The sequence below is a fragment of the Rutidosis leptorrhynchoides genome, chromosome 8 (genome assembly GCF_046630445.1).
Source record: "Rutidosis leptorrhynchoides isolate AG116_Rl617_1_P2 chromosome 8, CSIRO_AGI_Rlap_v1, whole genome shotgun sequence".
In the NCBI taxonomy this organism is placed as follows: Eukaryota; Viridiplantae; Streptophyta; class Magnoliopsida; order Asterales; family Asteraceae; genus Rutidosis; species Rutidosis leptorrhynchoides.
In genome coordinates, this window is record NC_092340.1 from 113142614 (window position 1) to 113164762 (window position 22149).

General features: G+C 34.9%; 2 protein-coding genes across 3 annotated transcripts; both read left to right on the plus strand.

The window, feature by feature from the left end:
* The first annotated feature begins 7113 nt into the window (after positions 1-7113).
* LOC139861483 (uncharacterized) lies at positions 7114-11544 on the plus strand. Of its 2 annotated transcripts, none has more exons than XM_071849878.1 (7): positions 7114-7437; positions 8540-8777; positions 8866-9056; positions 9342-9577; positions 9762-10005; positions 10089-10196; positions 11278-11544. In XM_071849878.1, the coding sequence occupies exons 1-7, from the start codon at positions 7219-7221 to the stop codon at positions 11401-11403; spliced, it is 1362 nt and encodes a 453-aa protein (XP_071705979.1). In that variant the 5' UTR covers positions 7114-7218; the 3' UTR covers positions 11404-11544. The 2 variants fall into 2 exon arrangements, with proteins under 2 accessions (XP_071705979.1, XP_071705980.1); XM_071849879.1 differs by lacking the exon at positions 7114-7437 and adding an exon at positions 7866-8159.
* A 5914-nt stretch (positions 11545-17458) lies between these two features.
* Positions 17459-20746, plus strand: LOC139863748 (casein kinase II subunit alpha-4, chloroplastic-like). Its single transcript, XM_071852354.1, has 8 exons — positions 17459-17590; positions 18604-18761; positions 19023-19113; positions 19706-19771; positions 19932-20014; positions 20121-20184; positions 20275-20343; positions 20615-20746. Exons 2-8 carry the CDS (start codon positions 18634-18636, stop codon positions 20744-20746), a joined length of 633 nt encoding a protein of 210 aa, XP_071708455.1. The 5' UTR covers positions 17459-17590; positions 18604-18633.
* Positions 20747-22149: the final 1403 nt, after the last annotated feature.

The window sequence follows — 22149 nt, forward strand, 5'->3', positions numbered from 1 at the left end:
ACTTGTAAGCTTAAGTTGTAAGTTTACTTGTAAACTATCTTCTTAAAGGGATCTAGAAGGTAGTTGTGTTTTTCACTAGGATAGTGCATTAGGATCTTGTGGTAAGAGCTATAGGTGTTTGTGAATTCTTCAAAGGGACGTAAGGGTTCACAAGTTGCGGCTTATCAAAGTACTAATGTTGTATCCGGACACTCCATCGAGTTTGGAGTATCATAGTGAAGAAAAATCTCAATTCGTAGAATTGAGAAGTGGATTAAGGAAGATTAGTTAACATCTTCCCGGACCACTATAAATCGTTATATTTGTTCTCTCTTCCCTTATCTCTTTGATTACATTTATATATGCATGTATCTTGTTAGTACTATTTGAGAACAAACATTTCAAGTAACACTATATTAAGTTCAAGTTCGAGAAAAACTCAAAGAAATTTTCAAAATCGACTAAGTAACTATTCACCACCCTCTAGTTACTTACAAAACCCTTAAGTGCGTCAAACTCACCTTTTTGTCGGTCCATTCTTCCTCCGAAGTTCGAAGTCTAAAGATGTCGAGGGTCCCATATTAATCAAATTGTAACGTCCTCCAGATAGGGTCTGGAAGAAACGTCACTAATATCAAATAAACCAACATATTATAATATACGAGAACAATACTACATGATAAAATTAAACTTTATTGAGAGTACGCAGCGAAAAATGAAATGTCGTTAAAAGAATTGAAATTACAATAAAGTAAATGTTTCAAATGCAAGAATAGTAAATGCGATATCTCTTGTTCCTAAGTCCAAGTAGCATCACATAAGCAGTAAGTAAGTAAGCTTGAATCAATCAGCACCTAAGACAAACATGCTAAAGTGTCAACCAAAAAGGTTGAGTGAAATCATAGGTTTAACAAAAGTAGTTATCGTTGTTTTTAGACCACAAGATTTAGTTTGTAAAGTTGATCTCCCGCAGGATCAAAAAGTTATACCAATGCGTGATATTTAGACTAAACATTCAAGTTTGCCTCAAAGACAAGTTGTAGTTTATACTTGTCGGTTTAATTTCATTATTAAGTAATACACAGACTTAGTCAAATGTATCGGGGACGTTACTCCCGATAGGCCTACCCCCAATAATTAAGCATGCATTCAACGAGCAATTAAAAATATCACTGTAGGGACTTAGTCGAACATAGCCGGGTATAACATAGTTTAATAGTTTGGTACTTGTGTCTAAGTTGTAAAATATAAAAATAGCATGTGTCTCACCCCAATAAAAGTAAGTAAGTTTGCTAGCAATAAAGAGTGGGGCTATGAATTCACCTTAGTAAGTAGAGAGAGAGAGTTATTCCTCGAAATAGAAAGTTGGATGAGTGAGCAGAAAAGTCAACCTATTGACATTTAAGAGTAGTAAGTGTTTTTGCCCAAGTTTAAGTAGATGTTTAAGTATGATAGTGTTGTAAGTATAGTTCGTTTTACTAAGTTTCCTTTTCTAGTAAGTTTCTATTTTTAGAAAGTTTCCACTTTTAGTAGATTTCTTATCTTAGTAAGTTTCTATAACTAGAAAGTTTCTACTTTAATAGTGTTTTCCATTTTAGGATACTTGCTGTATTAGATAAGCTTCCAATCACCCCTTTCCCTTCGAATGGCCATTTTAGGTCTAGGGGCTTGAGCTATAGGATCCTTTAAATCAAAAATCCAAACCCTTCCGCCTAGAGTTTCGTAGAAACCATTCATCAAGAAAGTTCGAAGATCTATACATCTCTAATACATATCCCAAAATATTTTTATGTGTTATAATATAAGTAGTAGGTTATAGGTGTTAGTAATAGTAATAGTGTATACATGTTAATTAATAGTATAAGTAGTATTAGGGTTTCATTAATTAGGGTTAGTTAATTAAAGTAGTATTTTAATGATTAGGGTTTAGGGTTTTGAGGATCTAAATAATATGAATGTTAAGATCATGCACGAATATGATTATGAATATAAACATGAATTGAAAGAAAGATTTAACAGTTTTAAGATTTTGGATCATACCTTGTTAATGATTATGAAGATTAACAAGAAACAAGAAGAAAACTTGGTGATGAAGATCAAATAACCCAAATAATGAAGAACACACTTGAAAATCTTGATGAACACGAAGAACAAGCTTGAAGATCTGAATACCACAAGAGATGGAGAGGAGAGATTGTTTTTGAGAGAGGATTTTGGTGTGATTTGTGAATGAGAAACTAGGAGTCTAGGGGTGTTTATATAGTGCAAGTATTAGAGTGTTAGTCAACATAAGGATGTTCTAATTAATGATTTTATTTTATTTTATAATTTTTAGTCAACAATAGGTGGTACTAGTTTATATATATATATATATATATATATATATATATATATATATATATATATATATATATATATATATATATATTTTATTTTTTATTTTTAGTCAATATAAGGATGTAATTGTTTAAGATTCTTTAGTCTCATTATTATTATTATTATTATTATTATTATTATTATTATTATTATTATTTTTACATTTACTACATGATAAGTATTATTTTCTTTTTACTAATTCATGACTTGTATATATTTTTTTTTATTTAGTTCCCAATTGTTTTATTATTTATATAAATGTCAATTTTTATTTATTATTTATAGGTTATTAATTATAATATTACATAAATGCATAAATTTTAATTAGCAGTGAGTGTCGACTAACAGTCTATTATTTTCATCTTTTATTAACTTGTCAATTATTGCACAAAGTTAATTAATATGTTTTATAACTCTTAACACTTAACAATTGTTGATTAAAGTTTAATCATTAAGTTTTAATTATATTGTTTGGGCATTTAATATTGAAAAAATATAGAATGGAAAAATGAGGGTCGTTATACAAATAAGCCGTCGTATTCATGACATCCGTCCAAAACATCTTGGGTAGATTTGCATACAACCACATATACCTAGCCCACTCATTGAGCGTCTGGTTCATGCGTTCGGAAACTCCATTATGCTGTGGTTTTTCCGGAACTTTTCAACATACGAATACATGTTCCAAAGCAGCTTCTCCATTATCATTCTTCAAGCACTTAACTTTCAAGTTAGTCTCATTTTCCAAAGCAGCCCTCCACACTTTAAAAGTATAAAATACATCAGATTTAACTTTAAGATAGTAAACTCATACCTTTCTTGTGGAGTCATTAATGAAGGTGACATAATAGCGGGAACCACCATGCGACTTAACCATTGTAGGTCCATAAGCATCGGAATGAACAAGTTAAAGCTTCGCCTTCTTTGGCGCAATTCCCGATTTCCCGAATGAAACCTTCTTTTGCTTCACCAAAGTACATTCTTCACAAAACCCGGTATCCACCTTCTTCAAATCCGGAATCTTCCCATTAGAAACTAGTAACTTCATCCCCTTCTCACTCATATGCCTTAATCGTCATTGCCATAGAGTAGAATTGACCCCTACATTACTCGTCACATTAACCTCATCATCATCGAATACCTCAACCATGTATAAAGTTCCCCTTTTATGTCCCGAAGAAATGATACGACCATCCTTTTTGACTTGCCACTTGTAATCACCAAAGGTAGTATGATTACCTTCTTCATCCAATTGATCGACTGAGATAAGCTTTCATATTGAATCCGAATAATACCTCACATTCTTCAAAGTCCATTCAGATCTATGGGATGTCTTCAAAACCACATCTTTAATGCCTCTTATGTCTAAACGTTTGTCATCCGTCAATCTCACCTTCCCCCGATACTCTTTGAAATTCGTCATCATCTCCTTGCTAGAATTTGCATTGAATGATGCAACCGAATTCATGATCTAAGCTTCAACCGAATTTTTAACACAACACACTAGAGCGTCATCCCTGTCTCCGAAAGTGAAGTTCACCCTAGCATTATTCACCGTCGGATTCTTACATTGAGTGCTAAAGTGACTTTTTTGATTGCAATTCCAAAAAACCGTAGATTCTCGTTCCTTAGAGTAATAACTCTTTTTGGATGTGTTACCCTTCTTCGTACCATTATCGTTCTTCCTTCCCTTTTCGTTACTTAAGAGCAAACCAGAATTCCTCCTACGAGTGTCTTCACCAAGAATCAAATCCTGAATCCTTTCAAACTTAAGCTTAGAAGTTATCATGGAACTACTAACCACAGTAACCATACCCGACCAACTTTCAGGAAAAGACAAAAGCAAGGTCAGTGCCTGAAGTTCATCATCAAACACAATCTCCACCGAAGCAAGCCTTGAGATTAGATTGTTGAACTCATTGATATGATTCGTTGCACTTGCACTTTCCTTCATCTTCTTGTTGAAAAATTGACACATGAGGAACACCATGTTGGCCTCGTTAGGTTTCTCATACATGTTTGTAAGTGCGTTTAAGCACCCCAAACGTAGTCTTCTCATTAATAACGTTATAAGGAACGTTCTTCGCGAGAGATATCTTAACTGCCCCTAAAGCTTGGCGATATAGGAGATACTAATCTTCTTGTTTGACTTAATCAGGCTTCTCTCCCAATAGTGGTAAGTGTAGGTTTTCTAATACCGATCAATCCTAAACTTTGCTTCGTCTGCCGTCGTGCCCTAATTCGAACCTTGAGCTCTAAATACCAGTTGTTATGAATTTATGGACCCTAAACAAAAATCATCAATCAAATACGGTGATCCCACAAACAACAAACAGACCAAGTAATGAAAGAAAAGTAAACGACACAAGATATTACGTGGATATATGTAATCATTGTGATTGTTTTAGTCCACGGCCAACTAGAGAGCCTTTTTATTGATTTTTCGTGCTTCGGGTTACAAATTACATAAATCCTAATTATAATGCAAAGAGAAATAAGGAAACTAGCTAAACCGACTTGTTCATCACGACAGGGCTTTGCGACCGCAACCCTTAGGCTCGCGATCGCGAGATCTTCTTCCTCAGTCGTAAAAGTGAACCGTAAAAGTACGACCCAAACTACTCTGTTCAAGATTTCTGTGTACATCCTTTTCACGACTACGAAGGTTACACTCGCGATCGCGAGGTCTTCGTCTTCCTTTTTTTCGGTCTTCTTTGCACTGCAAGATGATATTGAAATTTGTTGGATGTGTGAAGGATATCAAAACAACAAGAGAAAAGGCTGATTTGGATTTTACTGTGGAGGCGCGGCGCGGCTAGGGCCTGACGGCTGAAAATTCTAGAATAAAATTTTTTGTTCCCTAAGTTGTTTCCTTGCCTATATAAACATCTCATTGTAACTCTAACATGTGTGCACAAAAATTATAGTGAAGAATCTGTGGTTTGTGCCCGTGGAGTAAACTTTTCTCCGTGTTTTGGAGTTGGGATATAACCACGTTAAATCTCGTGTCGTTTATTTATCGTTTCATGCTTTATTTTATCGTTTGTCGTTGTGGGTTTGGTGATTGTTTTAAATCACCTGTCTTGTTTGGGTCCATAAATTCTAACAAAATTTAGGTAAATTTGTGAGCTAGAAGAGCAACTTTAGCAGAGAGTGACATGTGAGTTGTCGCAATTTATTAATTTGAGATACATGCTAACTATACGGCTATACGCGTATAAAATGCTTGAACTCGATAAAGTTTCGTGATTAGCAAATGTAACATGTATCCTAGGGTCAAGGATAAGACAATTACAAGAAAAGACGGAGAAAAAGGTCTGATATGGAGAAAATTCAGGTTATGTATATTGGTGATATACCTGGCAATTGAGACCCAAATACTCAAATTCGGGTCAGATGGGTCAAGCTTTCGGGTCAATTGGGTCTTGAGAAAAATTAGCCATAACAATGTAAATCAAAACTTAAAAAAAGATTCAAATGAGTTTCTCTCCAACCTATTGAGTCTTATACAAAAAATGAATGAACAGGTCTAATGAGTATCAATACTCAAATATCGGTAAATAGAAATAGGTCTAATGGGTTTTGTGAATGGGTTAAATGGGTCAAGCATAAAAAGTTTCATCCGTCAAAAATTTATAAAGAATTCATGTTTATATCATTTATTATGTATATTAATGTTTCTTATGTATATTTTATAAATAATAATAACTAAAATAATGTAATAATGTAAAAAAAAAAAAAGTGATGTAACCCGTTTGACCCATTTGATCCAATTGACCTGTGACCCATTTCGACCCGTTACCCAAACCGACCCAACCTGAACCATTTTGACCCGTTTAAAAAAATGACCCATTTGACCTATGACCCATTTCAACCCAAAACCATTTTGACCCGTTACCCAAACCGACCCAACCTGACCCGTTTGCCAGACATAATTGGTGGTTACATTTGTGAAGTTATGAAACACATAATTAAATGTGTAATGTTTAATTTTAAGAATCCCGCTATTGTGAAATATAATGAATATAGTATTAAATCGTTGTCTGGAAAAGTGGTGTGACATTTATTCTCTCATAATGTTCACGCGATATATATACAAGCCTCTTTTTGTTTTGTTTGTGTTTGGCTGGGCTCGTTGTTGAATAGTCTTTAGACTTCATTTAGTCGCTTTCTAGTCCCGAGGCCTACCGTGGTCACTTTTCTTGCGTTACATCGTGTTGATAGGTTCTTTCAATTTTTTTATGAATGTCCCTAGGTTAATATAAGTTTCCATCTTTTTCGCCATAATAAAATATACACGCCTCTTGTTAGATCACGTCTTAAAAATAAGAACAAATTCAAGATCTTCAAACAAACTTGGCCAATATTGAATTCAAAAACTATGAATAAAAATACACAAGAGTCAAGATTACAGAACTTCTTTCCTGATACCAGTACTTTGAGTTTTTTTTTTTACGAATTAGTACTCTTAAAATTGTATGGAGGACACTATTAAATTTAGGACTCCATATATTTGTAGGTTTTTTTAGGAAAACAACAACTATTAAATATGAAGGGTAGTTTGTAAGAAAATATTTAGGACCCGTTTAAGTTTCATCTTAGATTCGCCACTTTCTATATACGCCTATTTCTTACGAATGAGACTACTTTCATATACTGTTAAATGGTCTATCTCCATCAACTAACTTTGTTTTTCCACTACACAGTGAATTGATTGGTTAAGAATTGAAAGATAATGGCAGACATGTCTTTTCCTTAATGAAAGTGAAGGCAGAAAAATATCAAGCCCAAAATGCTTTCTTTCTCACAAATAAGTTTTGATCAATAAACATACACTGATAAAAAAAATTATATTCATCCAAAATGGCTCAACATGGTCCGAAACTGGTGGTGCCAATAGATGTGACCAAGAAACCAAGGCAACAGAAGCTTCCCCTGCACAACCGGTGGCACCCTGATATACCACCCGTAGCTGAGATCACTGTCGGGGAGGTTTTTCGGGTCGAGATGGTTGATTTTTCTGGTGGTGGCATCACACGCGAATACACTGCCGAAGATATCAAATTTGCTGACCAGTCAGTTGTGAGTTTATCTCATTAGTATACATCTAATGTAATCATGTTTTTGTTCACTTCATATACGGTTTAGAAGGATATATTCATTATATGGTTACTCATTGATCCATATTAGCTGGTTAAGCTGTTCGAGTAACGGGTCAAAACAGGTCCAGGCGGATATTGTAATTTTTAGAAACGGGTCGGTTTTGGCATTCACTTAAACACCTACACAAATATTCAGATATCACCTATTTGACCCGTTTGACGTATAGTATAACCCAAATCAACCCGTCTATCCATAAATGGGCTGAATTCGCTACACTAGCCTATGATTATCAGGCCCAGGCCCTAGTAAAAAGAATCCCATTAAAATAGTTAGGCCTAAATGATAAGAATCTTATTGCAGACCATATACTAATACTCTGCCATAGATACTTTAGATATATTCTTAAAAAAAAAAAAAAAGATTCTTATATCCAATTTTTTCTTCTCTCACACATAGACTAACAAAGTTACAATAGTTCATCTATGGCTCCTTCAACACCAAAACTAGTAGTACCTGTAGACCTGAAAAAGAAACCGTCGGAACAAAAGCTACCGTTACATAACCGTTGGCACCCCGAGATACCGTCGGTTGCAACGGTTCAAACGGGTCAACTATTCAGGATTGAGATGGTTGACTGGACCGGAGGTGCTATTAAAGATGACAATTCTGCTAGTGATGTTAAATTTTTAGACCTTTCAACTGTAAGTGAAACAAAAATATATATCTTAAAAAGCTTGGATGATAACTAACACCAGAAGTCAACTCTTAGAAAAATTACAGATAATAATCAACTAAGTTTGTGATTAATTATACAAAACCAATATGACACTTGTAACCATCTCAAGGTAGTCGAGTAATTGCGCCCATGTTCTCCCAAGAGGCTTGGGCAGGGAAAATGGTCGAAAACGATCACGGGTTACCCGGATAGGCCAACGTACATCCGATCAGAAAATACTCCCATTTTCGGGTAGCCTGAACGGGTAAAAACTTATCTGTAGTATGATACTTGTAACATTTAATATGATGAAATGAAAAGGTAAGAAAAAAGTGGTACTGACTTGGTGTCAAAAATGATGTGTAGGTGCATTATCTGAGCGGACCGATTAGAGTTGTTGACGAGGAAGGAATAGCGGCTAAACCTGGCGATCTTCTTGCAGTAGAAATATGCAATCTGGGCACACTTGCTGGTGATGAATGGGGTTTTACAGCAATATTTGATAGAGAAAATGGTGGTGGTTTTCTAACTGATCATTTCCCTTGTGCCACCAAAGCAATTTGGTATTTTGAAGGCATATATGCATACTCTCCTCATATTCCCGGTAATTGAATTATTATAGACTTATAGTAATTTTGTATAATTTAAAAAAGTGATAAAAAAAAGTTAAGCGCATAATGTCGGATTATTAGGTGTGAGGTTTCCAGGTTTAACACACCCGGGAATCATTGGGACTGCACCTTCAATGGAACTCCTTAATATATGGAATGAAAGGGAAAAAGATCTTGAAGAAAACGGTTTGAAATCGTTGAAATTGTGTGAAGTTTTGCATTCTAGGCCATTGGCAAACTTGCCCTCAACTAAAGGTTGCCTTCTTGGCAAGGTATACTACTATACCCATTCGACCCATGACCCATTTCGACCATACCAAACCCAACCCCACCCATTTGCGAGGTATAATACTACTATTTGGGTGAACTATGATCACTAGTAGAGAATCATTATACTTATGAATGGGTTGATTTGGGTTGTGAATTCTACCTCCTAACATTAACACTAGTTGTCAATCAGAACCCAATATGACCCGTAGCCCAATCTACCCACTCTGCCCAAATTGCCACCTAACTATAAGTATGATATTGTACTAAAAGAGGTGTTAATGTCGTAGATTCCGGAAGGAACTGCTGAATGGGAGAAAATAGCTAACGAGGCTGCAAGAACGATTCCAGGAAGAGAAAATGGAGGGAACTGTGACATCAAGAATCTAAGTAGAGGTTCGAAAATATACCTTCCGGTTTTTGTAGAAGGAGCTAACTTTAGTACAGGGGATATGCATTTCTCACAAGGTGACGGTGAAGTCTCGTTTTGTGGGGCCATTGAGATGAGCGGTTTCCTTGAACTCAAGTATAATTTTTCTATCTCCTAAGAATTTTTAAATTTTTTTTTTTTTGGTATACCTGGTTTTCCGACTCGCTTTGTTAGCCAACTAATTTCGGGGCAACTACCCACTTTGCATGCAGCCCGGAGTCATAGATACTAACGAAAACATTGATTCTGTTGTACTTTGTTTTTTATGACTTGTAATTAGGTGTGAGATCATACGAGATGGAATGAAAGAATATCTAACTCCAATGGGACCAACTTCGCTTCATGTTAATCCCATATTTGAGATTGGACCAGTCGAGCCAAGATTCTCGGAATGGTTGGTTTTCGAAGGAATCAGTGTTGATGAAAGTGGACGGCAACATTATCTTGATGCAAGTATTGCTTACAAGCGTGCAGTTTTGAATGCTATCGATTACCTGTCTAAATTTGGATACACCAAAGAACAGGTTTAATATATAATATAAGTTTATAATCTTTTGAAATGGACTATTGAAGTGTTGTGTTTTACTGACATTTTAAAAAAATTTAGGTGTATCTTTTACTATCATGCTGTCCTTGCGAAGGGAGGATTTCAGGAATAGTCGACGCTCCAAATGCTGTTGCCACACTGGCTATTCCAACTGCTATCTTTGATCAGGTACTTGAAGAAACAATAATAATGATAAAACAAATAAAAACAATGGTGCAGATCCACAACTATAGATATTTATGGATATAAACAGGTAAACAACGTATAAGGTTTTCTCTTTTTTATTGAACAGCGATTGGGATCACCCGAGGGGGACTAAACCACCCGTTGCGATCATCTCCCGTTTCGACTATGCCGATGCAGCGATAATAACTCCGCCACCATCGCTGCCCGAGAGGAAACCTTGAAATCGATCTAAGGGTCTGGCCAAGTAAAACCCCCATCCCCTTTACCCCCTAAACGATATGGGAAAGGTGCCATGAGTGGATACTTCATGGCAGGGATGAAATTGTGTTTTTAATATGTAGCCAACGGGGGTCGAACTCCTGACCTCTCCTAAAGGAGGCAGACAACCAACCGCTGGACCACATCACAACTTCCGTATAAGGTTTTCTCTGTTCAGACTCCTTGGGCAAGGGATTTCTTTTTACTTTTTACTCAGATGTACGCGACCTAATCAGGTTATCCTGTGACCGTTATCAGGGCCGTCTCAATGATTTTAAAGACCTTGTTCAAGACATAAAAATAGACCCCTTAGAAAAATTAATTTTTTTTAATACATGTAAGTAAAAAGATAATACTACTAAAGTTATTAATAGAAGCAAACAAGCGTACCAATTTATTTTAATCACGGATAATTGTAATTTCAATAATATTCCGCTTATCCATTACGGAGTATTAATTTTTATAATTTTGAGCCTCAACAAAATTTTGGGCTCTGTTCGATTGCACACTCTTCACATGTACTAAAGACGTCCGTGACCTTTATGACCCTATTTACTAGCCACCTCGACGGCGGCTCGACCCTATTTACTAGCCACCTCAAGATATATGATAGTTAGGTGGGCCTCAACCACTAGATTATCTAAATAAGGGTGCAGGTTATGCATATCAATTATCTAATATGTGTGGAGCATGTTCAAAGGCCTAAAATAATTGAGTTGGACATTAAAGGGGTTGAATTCCATACAAAAGATCATCTTTCATTTTTAATAGATTCTGAAGATCAAAACAAACAATTTGGCTGCAGGATATTCGTCCAAAACGTAACAAGTTGCCGGTAGGACCACGCGTGATAAGAAATCCAGATATTCCAAGATGCAGTTATGATGGAAATTTACCAATTACAAAGAACCCTGGTGCAACTTTAAGTTGAATGATAACTATGATATGCTGAATACATGATTACATGTTATAGTGAATATTCTGTTATGTTGTCAACTATAAATATTTTCAAGCCGCTTTCAAGAAGGACCATCTTCCATTCCTTAAGGGACTACATGAAGATAAAATTGTACTCCGTATATCGTAATGTTGTCATATTTTGTATGTTTGAATTTTATTTTATGATACATTATCCTTTTAATATTTGTCTAGCCATATTCAAATACATATCGTCATGTGTTGTTCCAATATTATAATTAAAGTGCCCAATTACAATTACAACCAAACAGAAAACAAGGGACTCCTTTTCATTTGATTATTTGTTTATTGTTTATATCTATTCAAAGAGTCAAGTGCTCCATACTGATGGTACCCACTAGCATATTGTTTTTTTCAAAATTAATGGCCGGCCAAACCTAATAATACCTGGACTTATTTATGTTATCATATGCCAAAGTGGCTAAATTAAATTTGAAAGTTTGCAAAGGGGTGAAATATCTTTGTAATCTCGTTGTAAAAGTTAAGCATCTGTTATACGAGTATATGTTTCTATATTTTTGAAGGAGCAATTCTTTAGTTACTTCCATTTTCTAAGTGGCCATAACAAATCAAAGTTTAGAGGGGCGATTAGCCGATTATACTGAGTGCCTCTACACTCTTCTACTCTTGTATATGTAGAATAATAGAAACATGTAGGTTATAACTTTTATTAATATATGATATTATGATGTATAGAGTACAAATGACATACATAAACTCTAAAGCTCATCTATACAATTGGGTTGGACCATTCTAAAATACTAATACTCTCTCATAGTTTGAGCGGAAGTTAAGTACAAATACTCAAACTAAAATGAAATACATAAATACAAAGTTTGATGATACATAATAACATGATAAAATATAACAATGAACAAAATCTTCATGGAGCTTGACTTCTTTACACTTCACGGGCGTCTTCATCTTTTATTATTTTTACAATAAAAATAATAGACTTAAAGTAGGAAAGAAATATGTAGGTGATATTACGAAGTACTCTAAAGAAAAGAGAATAAGATAAAGAATGATACATTTGAAAAAGATACGATAGATATATTTTTTTAAGAGAAAAACAATCGTAATGAGAGAAGGTTAATTTAACGAAATGTTTTGATTAACGCGTAGGTGATAATACTCTTGGAGATGTTCACCGAATAATAACAAAGTATCTAATATGATACGATTATGCAACATAAGATGACAAAAAAATAGAAGATGATGTGAACATAGATGGCTCGATGTATGTAGGTAGCACAAAAAAGATAACAACAGTTACGTTATTTCTCGATTGTATGATGTACGACGATATAAGAGTGGCTGGCTGGCCTGGAAAAACAGATCAACATGATAGAATGATAGTGGCACGGTGGCGGCACATAAATAAAAGGGAAGGAGAAGATATTAGATTCGTGTACGAGGAGCGCAAAGAGAAGGAGGGTAAGAAAGGCGGCGGCAGACCGGTACTCGGTGGCGGCCCAGATCAATTTTTGATGGCGATGACATACCGGTTTCAGTGGAGGGGCAAAGAAAGGAAAGAAAAAGAAAGCGGAATAGGAACCCTAAATCTCCGATACCATGTAGAATAACATAAACCAGGTACGTTATAATGTTTATTAATACATTATTTATAAAGTACAGATGACCTAGCTAAACTCTAATGGACCAAACTCATCTATACAATTTGATTAAGTTATTCTAATATACTAATAGCATATGCCTCTCATACTCGTATGATAAAAATGGGTAATTACTCTAACTAGATATGTATATTGTCAAGTGCCTCTTATTCATGTCGGTAGTTCGTCATTATTTTATGGGTACGTGATTGATAGGATGAATGACTAGAGTTTATGCCATCATGTTTCCTTAGGTATATTCTTTCCGTTTCAACAATTTGTCCGCATGTTTCTCGCTATCAATTGCTAGTAGGCGAACACTTTCGAATGATTATTTGATTAAAGATGTGTGTTTCTACTTTTAGATGTAATAATAGTTTTAGTGGTTGTTTGTTTAGTGTATTTCAATGTGGGTGGATTCAACTAGGGGGGATGTAGCGGAGTTGGCCTTTCAGAAGGGGTTAAAGCTCTTGGAGGTTTTATGATTGATTCCAATAAGCAACAAAAATCCGCTTGTAGCCATGGAGGTTCATTAACGATGACTCCGAGCTACTTGCAAAGTGAACAGTTACTCTAAAATTAGTCGGCTCGTAAAGTAAGTTGAAAACCCAAATAAGTAAATAACTAATTGTGGTTAGATAGCATTGCATTGTGCTAACTCGATTAGAAATTTAAATCTTATCAATGTAAACTTATGTCTTTTCGAAATACAGTATAATTTAGGCTTTAAAAAATTATAAACCATATCATGCATGTATTTAATTGTTAATATTTGTCAAATACTAGCTCTTCTTTCTGATCTATAGAGTAATTTATATGCATGTGATATTTTAATAGTAATCACTAATCAGTAATCACCATTCAGGCATTCACCAGCATATTATATTTTGACCAATCTTAATAGTGATTGTTTAAACAAGAAAATTCGAAGAAATCGATGTTGTTAATATATTATAATTATTTGATACGAAATATATAATGGACAAATAATTGCACATTCAATCATGTACACCCAAATTATTACTCGTAATTATTTGTCGTATGCCATTGACCTTAATTTTGTAAACTTTAATTATTTGTTGTATGCTATTGACCTTACTCTGGTACTAATAAGTTATCCAGTCGAAAATTTAACACAATATGCCTGTTTATCTTGAATTAGACCATTCTATTTTCTAACTTGAGTCGAACTTAAACATAAGTGATTACTCGAGTTGAACTCAAATACATTAATATTCGACTCAATCAAAAATTCGTTTGATTATGCTTTTCATTATTACACCTAAATACCGGATCAAATGAACTCGTGTGACTCATACATTTAACCAGTCACACGCCTTCGTCGAAATGCAAATTTGACCTGGCTGATATGCATTTAGCATGAACATTAATTCGATCCGGTTAAAAGGCAACTAAATTTCGGTGCTTGGGAATTCTGCAAAGGAAAACCAGACTTAATCCTCAATAACTACACTTTGAGATCGTGACGATCTAATTAATCCGGCACAATGTTTGAAATTTCAATTTATGCGCCAATCAATTATGCATGCATTTTCAAACATATCCAACTTGTAATAATGAAAAATGGAGCTAAATTGGATTTTTTTTTTCCCCATTTTACATCAAGAAAATAAAATACGGAGTAACAATTAATAATAAATAAAATAAAACAAAATACAGATACAGATACATAATAAAAAAAGTAAAAATGAAAAAGAAAAGAATGGGGGTTAAAGCACTAGTAACGGTTCCGTGATTGGAACCAGTGGCGGAACCAGGATTTTTTGTCACCGGGGGTAGAAAAATTTTTAAACCGTGGAAATTTTTTTGAGCAAAAAATAGAGGTTTTGGGGCAAAAAAAGAAGGTTTTTTTGGCAAAAAATTGTGATTTTTAAGCAAGATTTGGAGGTTTTTTGGCAAAATTTGAAGAATTTGGGGCAAAATATATAGGTTTTGGAGCCAAAAAAAAAATCCAATAGGGAAAAGTCAAAAAATCCAAAATTTTTACACTAAAATTTCGAAATCGACTGCCCCTCGGTTCCCTTTGGTTTCGCCCCTGATTGGAACCGTGCTTGAATCCGTGATCCTAGTACGCCGATACTAGCAAATGTTTTAGGGTCCGCCGTTGATAAACCGTGAATCAAATATTCGTTGCAAAGACATTACCAAGCACGGACCATTTAAACGTTTACTGCAATTTCGAACGGCTATATTGCTTTTGTAACGGATATATATGAACATATGGTGTATATATACATGCATATAGAAGTGAAACATATTCTCTACAAACACAAAACACAAACATAAACACAAACACACTGCAATTTCATTTACAAACATATACACAAGATGGCGCGTTTTAACTTGTTCGATGGATGTGTGGTACAGAGGCCAACTAAGCGAAGATTGGAATATGTACTTGGACGTGCAGAAAAAGTCGTTCGAGTCACTCGATATCACCTACTAGGACATGAGGCGTTTGTTCGACTACATACGCGAACATGTTGACTTCGAGGCCTCGGATTTTGCTTGGTGTGATCCAGAAATCGATAAGTTCGAGTTTATCACGACCGAAAAAGAATGGCATGAAATTGTCGGGAAAGCCTTACTCAAATGTAACCGAATCAAGTTGTATTGTATTGGTATTTGGACCCGACAATTTTGCGTTCGTCCTCAGCCTAACTACCCCCACACCAACGAGGGGTACGTGAGTGACGATACGATCGGGTCGTATTAAACGTGTAATGTTTTTTATTTTTAGGAATTCGTAGGTTTTTTTATTCTAGGAATTTGTAATTTTTTTTTATTTTTAAAAATTTGTAATGATTTTTTTTTTTTAAGAATTTGTAATGGTTTTTATTTTTTTATTTTTAGGACTTTGTAATATTTTTTTTATTAATAAAATTTTAATGTTTAGGAATTTAAATGTGTATATAAGTTATTAAATATATAAATTTAATATAAAATAAATAAATGTGTGGCGATGATGGACCATCATGGATGTTAGTAATTTAGTGATGAGTTAGTGATGGGAGAATCATATCGCGTTAATGTAGCAGTAAGTGATCATAACGGACTGTCATGTTAGAATCAAATTGAGATTTGTGTTAATTTTTGAGATTATAACAATAACACACTTTTCTGTTTGATGGCCGTAAGGCCTTGTCTTCAATTCATCATCCCCAAATTCCCTCCATCATCATCATCAACCCTACTCCGCCCTCTCCGTCACATCGCCTCCGCACCACCACCGCAACAACACCACCGTAAACACAAAAATCCTCATCAGAATCAAACCGTCCGTCAACCACCTCCACCTACCTTCCACAACAGCCTCCGGCCGACGCCTTCTCTACAGGAAACCCTGGCTCAGAAGATCGGTAAAGCTACTCGCCGTCCTGGCGCTCCTTCCAAATCTAGGGTTTATACTGATGTTAATGTTGTCCGTCCTAAGGAGTATTGGGATTACGAATCGTTGACCATTCAATGGGGGTTAGTTACTAAGTTAGTTAGTTAGTTAGTTAGTTAGTTAGTTAGTTAGTTAGGTAGGGTTTCTATTTTCACCAATTGCTATACTAGTATATTTTTTTAGTTAATTTTAAGCTTATAGTTTGAGTTTAGTTAATGTAAGCTGCTGATAGTTATGTTGTATTACAGGGAACAGGATGATTATGAGGTGGTAAGGAAGGTTGGGAGAGGGAAATATAGTGAGGTTTTTGAAGGATTTCATTGTACAGATGATGAAAAATGCATTATAAAAATACTTAAACCTGTGAAGAAGAAGAAGGTTAGTCTTTATATATTTGTATTCTTTTAAGTTACTGCATACTTACTTTATTACACATTAGTGGATTATAAATAATGTAACGAACTTTCATAAGGGGTGTGCACTTTAATTACTCGAACAGGTGCATGTAGGTTGAGATTTATGTAAAGTATCCGTTGTATACAGCAACTCTGCAAGTAGGTTCTTTTGACTGGTGATTAGTAGTTTGAAATCTAGAGAAATCTAATTTATGAAAAATAAGATAGGAGAAGATATCTGTTAATCTGAAATTTGGTTTGTTTGTGGGAGACATAGAATCAGACACCCCTCCCAAACAGAGGCAAATGGAAACAAGACTTAATACACACACACACAAAAAAAAATAACCCCTCAGTGTACGTTTGCCTTCAAAAAAAAGGAAAACTCTAATGTATGCAGTCAGTTATGGATATCCGTTTTATAATGTTACTTCTACCATCTTCTCTCTAATTGCATTGTGTAATAGACAAATGTTCTGTTTGATCAATGGTTTTAGTTTATTTTTTTCATTTTGTTGAATGCAGATCAAGAGGGAGATAAAAATTCTACAAAACCTTTGTGGTGGGCCGAATATTATTAAGTTGCTGGATATTGTTAGAGATCAGCAATCAAAGACACCAAGTCTGATATTTGAGTATGTGAACAACACCGATTTTAAAGTGCTGTACCCAACTCTTTCCGATGTCGATATTCGCTATTATATATACGAACTTTTGAAGGTAAGCATTTCAAGAACTTATTTATTTTGTCAGCTGTTTGTTAAATGGAAGACCCATAAATACATGAATTCTGATTTATACTTATATATTTTTTACACATTTCTTATGTGTAAATTTCTTAGTTAAAAAATTACTATTCCCAAAGTAAAAAGCACGAGGTAAAAAACACGAGTATCTTCTATTCCTTCTATACGACCCACAACCCGCTGTTTCCGTAAGCTTACTCAATTACATAAACATTTTGGTCAAACGGAAAAGCACCACCCCAACCAAATTCTACAGCTCGAAATTTCCAAGCAGACTACCAGAAACCGCAAGCCAAGAAACGCCACCACGCGTTGACCATAAGGCTGTCAACGAGTTGTACTTTTACGGTGAATTTCTATCCCCTATATGTCTTAGATGCAAACTTTCGAGCCAGGTCTAAACTAGACCCACTAAGTCCGCTGTCGTCTTCCAGGAAGCTCTAACCGGCTACTTTTTGCTATCCAATATCTTTATTAACCATTCATTTTCATTCATATAGTAAATTAGTTCAAATATATTTATTATCATTATACATACTAGTATTATATATATACTCACTGTACACATATTATTCTTAAAACATCTACTTAACTACTCATTAATACTATCAATGTAAATTTTCTCCAAAACATTACATTCTGCTTGTTTGTTTTGGCAGTCCTGTATTGTTAGATGTAGTATGTTAGTTGAGTATTTTCATTTTGGTTTTTGAGCATTTGTGTAGATTTGGATGGGCTTTATTACATACACATGGTTATCTGAGATCATGTTCTTCTAACCTAGAGGCTTCCAGGTCTACAGATTTTATGCCAGATCAGATAGATTAGGGAGCTCCGTTAAGATTAAAGTAGGTAGCTGAAATGTAGCAACTTTGATTGGAAAGTCTAGGGAACTTGTCGACTTCTTGTTTGTATGTGACTATTTTGCCCTTTAATGATATATAATCCACTGGTTTTGTAATGTACTTTGTGTTTTTGTCTATATAGGCTTTAGATTACTGTCACTCTCAAGGAATCATGCATCGAGATGTGAAGCCACACAATGTGATGATTGATCATGAAAAGCGTAAGCTTCGTCTTATAGATTGGGGCCTTGCAGAGTTCTATCATCCAGGGAAGGAGTATAATGTTCGTGTAGCTTCTAGGTATGTATCATTCCTTATTTATGGATCAAAGTTTTATTTCATCATCTATACGATTTGCTGTTTTTGCAATGAACTTATTCTTGTGTAAACTTTCTTCCATCTATTTCAAGTTATTGTGCCGGGATGATCAGATGCAATTCAGTTTTATTTCTTTTCATTCACATATGCAATCCAAATTATTTCATGATTTTGTATGTGTTTTCTGGGTTATTTTGTATAACATATATATTCTTCTTACTCCTTTAAGTTCTATTTGTGCAGATATTTTAAAGGTCCCGAACTTCTTGTTGATTTGCAAGATTATGATTACTCATTAGACTTATGGAGCCTTGGTTGTATGTTCGCCGGAATGGTGATTATTTTTTTGCCATCTTTTATTTTGCATGATGGGATGTGTCTTTTACCATATACAGATATTTCGTTAAGTAATTATGATCAGACCATTGTTACTTGTTGAAGATGTTTCATTAAGTATAAGACCATTTCCAACCATGGCGATGATATCACGGGCAGTTTGGCCAAAAAGTGCAATCTAACTGTGACTTGACAATGTCAGTTTCTGACATTTTTAACCGTGTGTGTAGTTTTTTGTGTTAAATATTGGGTAGGGTGATGTGGTAAAATCTGATTAGAAACGGGATGGGAAAAATAAATTAATTATAAAAAATAAAAAATATATATTAATTAAAATTGGAAAATCAATGATTGGTTAAAAAGCAAACTGGTGATTTTTTTTTTATTTTTTATTTTTTTTTGCGTTGGTGGTCAGACTGACGCCCAAAACTGACGCCCGGTTAGGTTCCGTCAGTTTTAGTCAGTTAAGTCCATGTCATCTGACGGATGGGACTGACGATGGGTTAAAACTGGTCTAAGTTAGTCTAGAACAACTTATGTCTTCGTTCCTTTTGCATTAATGCTTATTGCGAAATGGTTGTCTTTTACAGATATTTCGCAAGGAACCATTCTTCTATGGACATGACAACTATGATCAGCTGGTCAAAATTGCCAAGGTATAGATCTCAAATGCCTTTGCGTGTTGACCCATCTATCATCTGAAGTCGTCTAGCCTCAAGTCCTCAACTTTAACCATTTTTTTTATCTCGGGTCAACTGTAGTTCGTTTATGAAAAATAACTTATTTCCATTATGAAATTTTTGTTGTTTGGGATAGGTATTAGGTACAGACGAGTTACATACTTATCTACAGAGGTATCGCTTAGAGCTAGATCCGCATCTCACCGCCCTTGTTGGGAGGTTGGTAAACATATGCAATTTCATATAAAAGCTTTGAGTGTCATTTTAATTTTTATAATGATCGTATAATGTTATTTTGTATATGTATATATGATTATTCATGCAGGCATAACAGGAAACCATGGACAAAGTTCATCAATTCTGATAATCAACATTTAGCTGTCCCTGAGGTAAAAATGTTGTATCATGAATGAGGAGATGTTTTGATTATTTTGTGTTATGTGCTTATGTTTTACAGTTTTAACTTTTTTTATGAGCAGGCAATTGACTTTCTTGACAAGTTGCTTCGGTTTGATCATCAAGAACGGTCCACTGCTAAAGAAGCGATGGTAGTTTTTTTCTTCCTCTACACGTTAACATATTTATATAAATCATTTATCCATCGATCAATATTTTAAAAAAATATAATGCTGCCCAGTTAGATAATTTTTGATACTATATCGATATCTATATACGAGTTCATGCTTAATTGGCTAATAGTGCATAGTAATATGTGAAGTTGGAACTCTTATAGGAAGTTAAACTTAACAAGTATAGAAAGTGATTTAGATGGTAACATATGTGAACACAATGTGACAGTTGTGGTTGGTATAATGCCAGGCACATCCATATTTTTACCCAAACATCCATATTTTTACCCAATCAGAAACGCAGAAAGCAGCAGAACTCGTTCATAGTGGACAAGAAAGAAAAAGCAATTGCGCTGCGCCTATTGGGCATACTTTCTTTTAATCTTTTATGTTAATGGTAATGTATTTTTTATTCTTTCTGTATTTGCTTGTACGAGAAACTTTTGTGTGTTTGGTTGCATTTTCTTACAGGTTCAGTTTAATGATAAATAAATAGTTCATATTGCTCTATAGCCGGTGTTGCAAGTTTTGAAATTGGAAAAATTCAGTTATTTAACCTTTTAACTTACCATCACTCGTAATTGTTATTAACTTTTTAACATATGATCACTCGTAATCTCTCTTACACTAATAACAAAGTGCTTAATAGGTGACAAGTCCATTACAAATTAAATCCTAGCCATCCATCCTTTCTTGATCATTTAATCTCATCCCTCCATCACCCCTAATCTAACTAATCACGTGATGTGTTGCCTGCTAACCTGAATTCTCCTTTATATCCCTGTCCATTCAAAACAACACGGAACACAAATTAGGGCAATTAGGGTTCAAACAATATCACTCGGCTCTTCATCATCATCATCATCATCATCATCATCATCAATTTAGTTATAACTAGAAAAATGAGCCCGCGCGATGCCGCGGGGCCTTTGGGTTGCGTATTCATAGTTAACGGAGCGTGTTATAGGTGTGTATATGTATTGAATATAGTCCGAGGTATTGAGCGTTTTTTTAAGTGTCCGTTTCGCGTATATTTAGTCTCGTTGTGTTCGTAGGATTTTTTTGAGTTGAACGGTGGGCTCGTTAAAATTTAACTCGCACCGAGCGAGAAGATAGAGCCCGCTAAAAATTTGGGTGGAGTTAGTTTTTTTTATTTTAATAAAATTGTATATTTACACTTTTTACCCCCGAAAAAATGTAAATTTGAGGGGTCGTTGTGTAAAATGAGGCAAAGATGAGGGGCCGAATCAGTGTGAACGCAAACGCAAAACTACATCCCAAATACATTGAAACTACAAAAAGTTTGGTGGCTATTAGTGTGTATGGTTAAATTATATTTACACTTTTTACTCCCGAGAAAATGTAAATTTGAGGGGTCATTGTGTAAATTGAGGCAAAGATGAGGGGCCGAATGCAGTGTGAACGCAAACGCAAAACTACATCCCAAATACATTGAAACTACAAAAAGTTTGGTGGCTACGAATGCAGTGTGAACGCAAACGCAAAACTACATCCCAAATACATTGAAGCTAAAAAAGTTTGGTGGCTACGAATGCAGTGTGAACGCAAACGCAAAACTACATTCTAAATACATTGAAACTACAAAAAGTTTGGTGGCTAGAGAAAATGTAAATTTGAGGGGTCGTTGTGTAAATTGAGGCAAAGATGAGGGGCCGAATGCAGTGTGAGCGCAAACGTAAAACTACATCCCAAATACATTGAAACTATAGGAAGTTTGGTGGCTATTAGTATGTGTGGTTAATAATGGTTAATTATATTTACACT